Source organism: Hipposideros armiger, unplaced genomic scaffold (assembly GCF_001890085.2).
Source record: "Hipposideros armiger isolate ML-2016 unplaced genomic scaffold, ASM189008v1 scaffold_1053, whole genome shotgun sequence".
In the NCBI taxonomy this organism is placed as follows: Eukaryota; Metazoa; Chordata; class Mammalia; order Chiroptera; family Hipposideridae; genus Hipposideros; species Hipposideros armiger.
In genome coordinates this window covers 311,893-313,156 of record NW_017732403.1, presented here as the reverse complement: position 1 = coordinate 313,156, position 1,264 = coordinate 311,893, and the positions used below count along the sequence as shown (strand labels likewise).

At 37.7% G+C, this 1,264-nt stretch overlaps 1 protein-coding gene across 1 annotated transcript in view; it reads left to right on the top strand.

Annotated features, from left to right (window-relative positions):
- Positions 1-1,264, top strand: part of UBXN2B (UBX domain protein 2B) — a 28,146-nt gene that overhangs the window by 20,081 nt on the left and 6,801 nt on the right. The window contains exon 5 of the mRNA XM_019631900.1: positions 428-574. Within this exon, the coding sequence (XP_019487445.1) occupies positions 428-574 (147 nt within the window). The remainder of the gene's footprint in view (positions 1-427; positions 575-1,264) is intronic.

Here is a 1,264-nt window from a genome sequence, read left to right as displayed (position 1 = left end):
ACATTGCCACACGTTCCCTGCTTTCCCTAAGCTTATGACACTACAATTCAAAACACCCCTCTCAATTTTGAAAACTTCCTCCAGGGAGTTCAGAAATAAATATCTTTATTAACTATTGTGTCCTCATAGGGATTTTCTAGTGCTAATGTAGGCATAAATTGCTGTCTTACAATTTGGCTTTCTGAATGTCAGAAGCACTCCGAGATCACTATGACAACAAAAAGCCCTGTGCTGAGAATCACTAAGGAATAATGTGATGCAACTTTAAGAAAGAAATATCTATAGGGACTAATCAATCATCATGGAAATGTTTCTATTATAATTTAAGCAAAAATTGCTGTTTCTCAGTGTAGCTCACAGCCTGATTATAGTAATCTCAAGAGTACAGATTCATTTTCTCTAAAAGGTAATGAAACCCTTCTCCCCCTTTTGAAAGAGAGATTCCTCTGGAGCTTCAGAGACGGGTTCACAGTGGCCACGTGAATCTGGATCTGGAGGATCATCAGGGTCAAGAATACATAAAACCCAGACTGAGATTCAAGGCTTTTAGTGGAGAAGGACAAAAACTTGGAAGGTAAAACCCTAAAATGAGATAAATACATGTCTTCGTTCAATATGCATTTTCTTTTAGAATAAAATAGTGAAGTAACCTAGAAAGTAAAACCTCAAATATAAACTATGAAGACTTGCCCATGGAATTAGATATGCAAATCTGGTGCTAATATTAGTAGCTAATACTTAGGTAGCAGTTACCACATTCCTGGTCCTCTAAGCACTTTACATATATTAACTCACTCAGTCTTCACAACAACTCTTCCATTAGGGTCCTGTTATGCCCCTATTTGCAGATGCAGTCTTTTGCCCAAATTGATTGAGCTGAGAACTGGTTAACATGTGGGATTCAAACCAGGCACTCTAGCTCTAGAGTCTGTGGTCTTACCACTATACCATCCTCCTCTTTCTGATTACATGTGTTCGAAAAGGAAATTATAAGGGTTATTTATTAGGAAAAACAATAGATACCTTAGATCATAGCTTTAAGCTATGTCATAAGTAATTGTTAAGCTTTTGCTCGAGCAATGTATGTAAGTTGGTTGTTTTCAGTGTATTTTTAAGCAGCCAAATTCTTTCTTCAAGTTATGGAAGCCCAATATAAAACCTGAGCTCTGTCTGGTTGCAGAGGGAAGGCATTGTCTCTGAGAGATTTCCAAAGAACCCCTAGGACTTTGCCAACCACAACTTAGAAACCAGTGTGCATGGGATA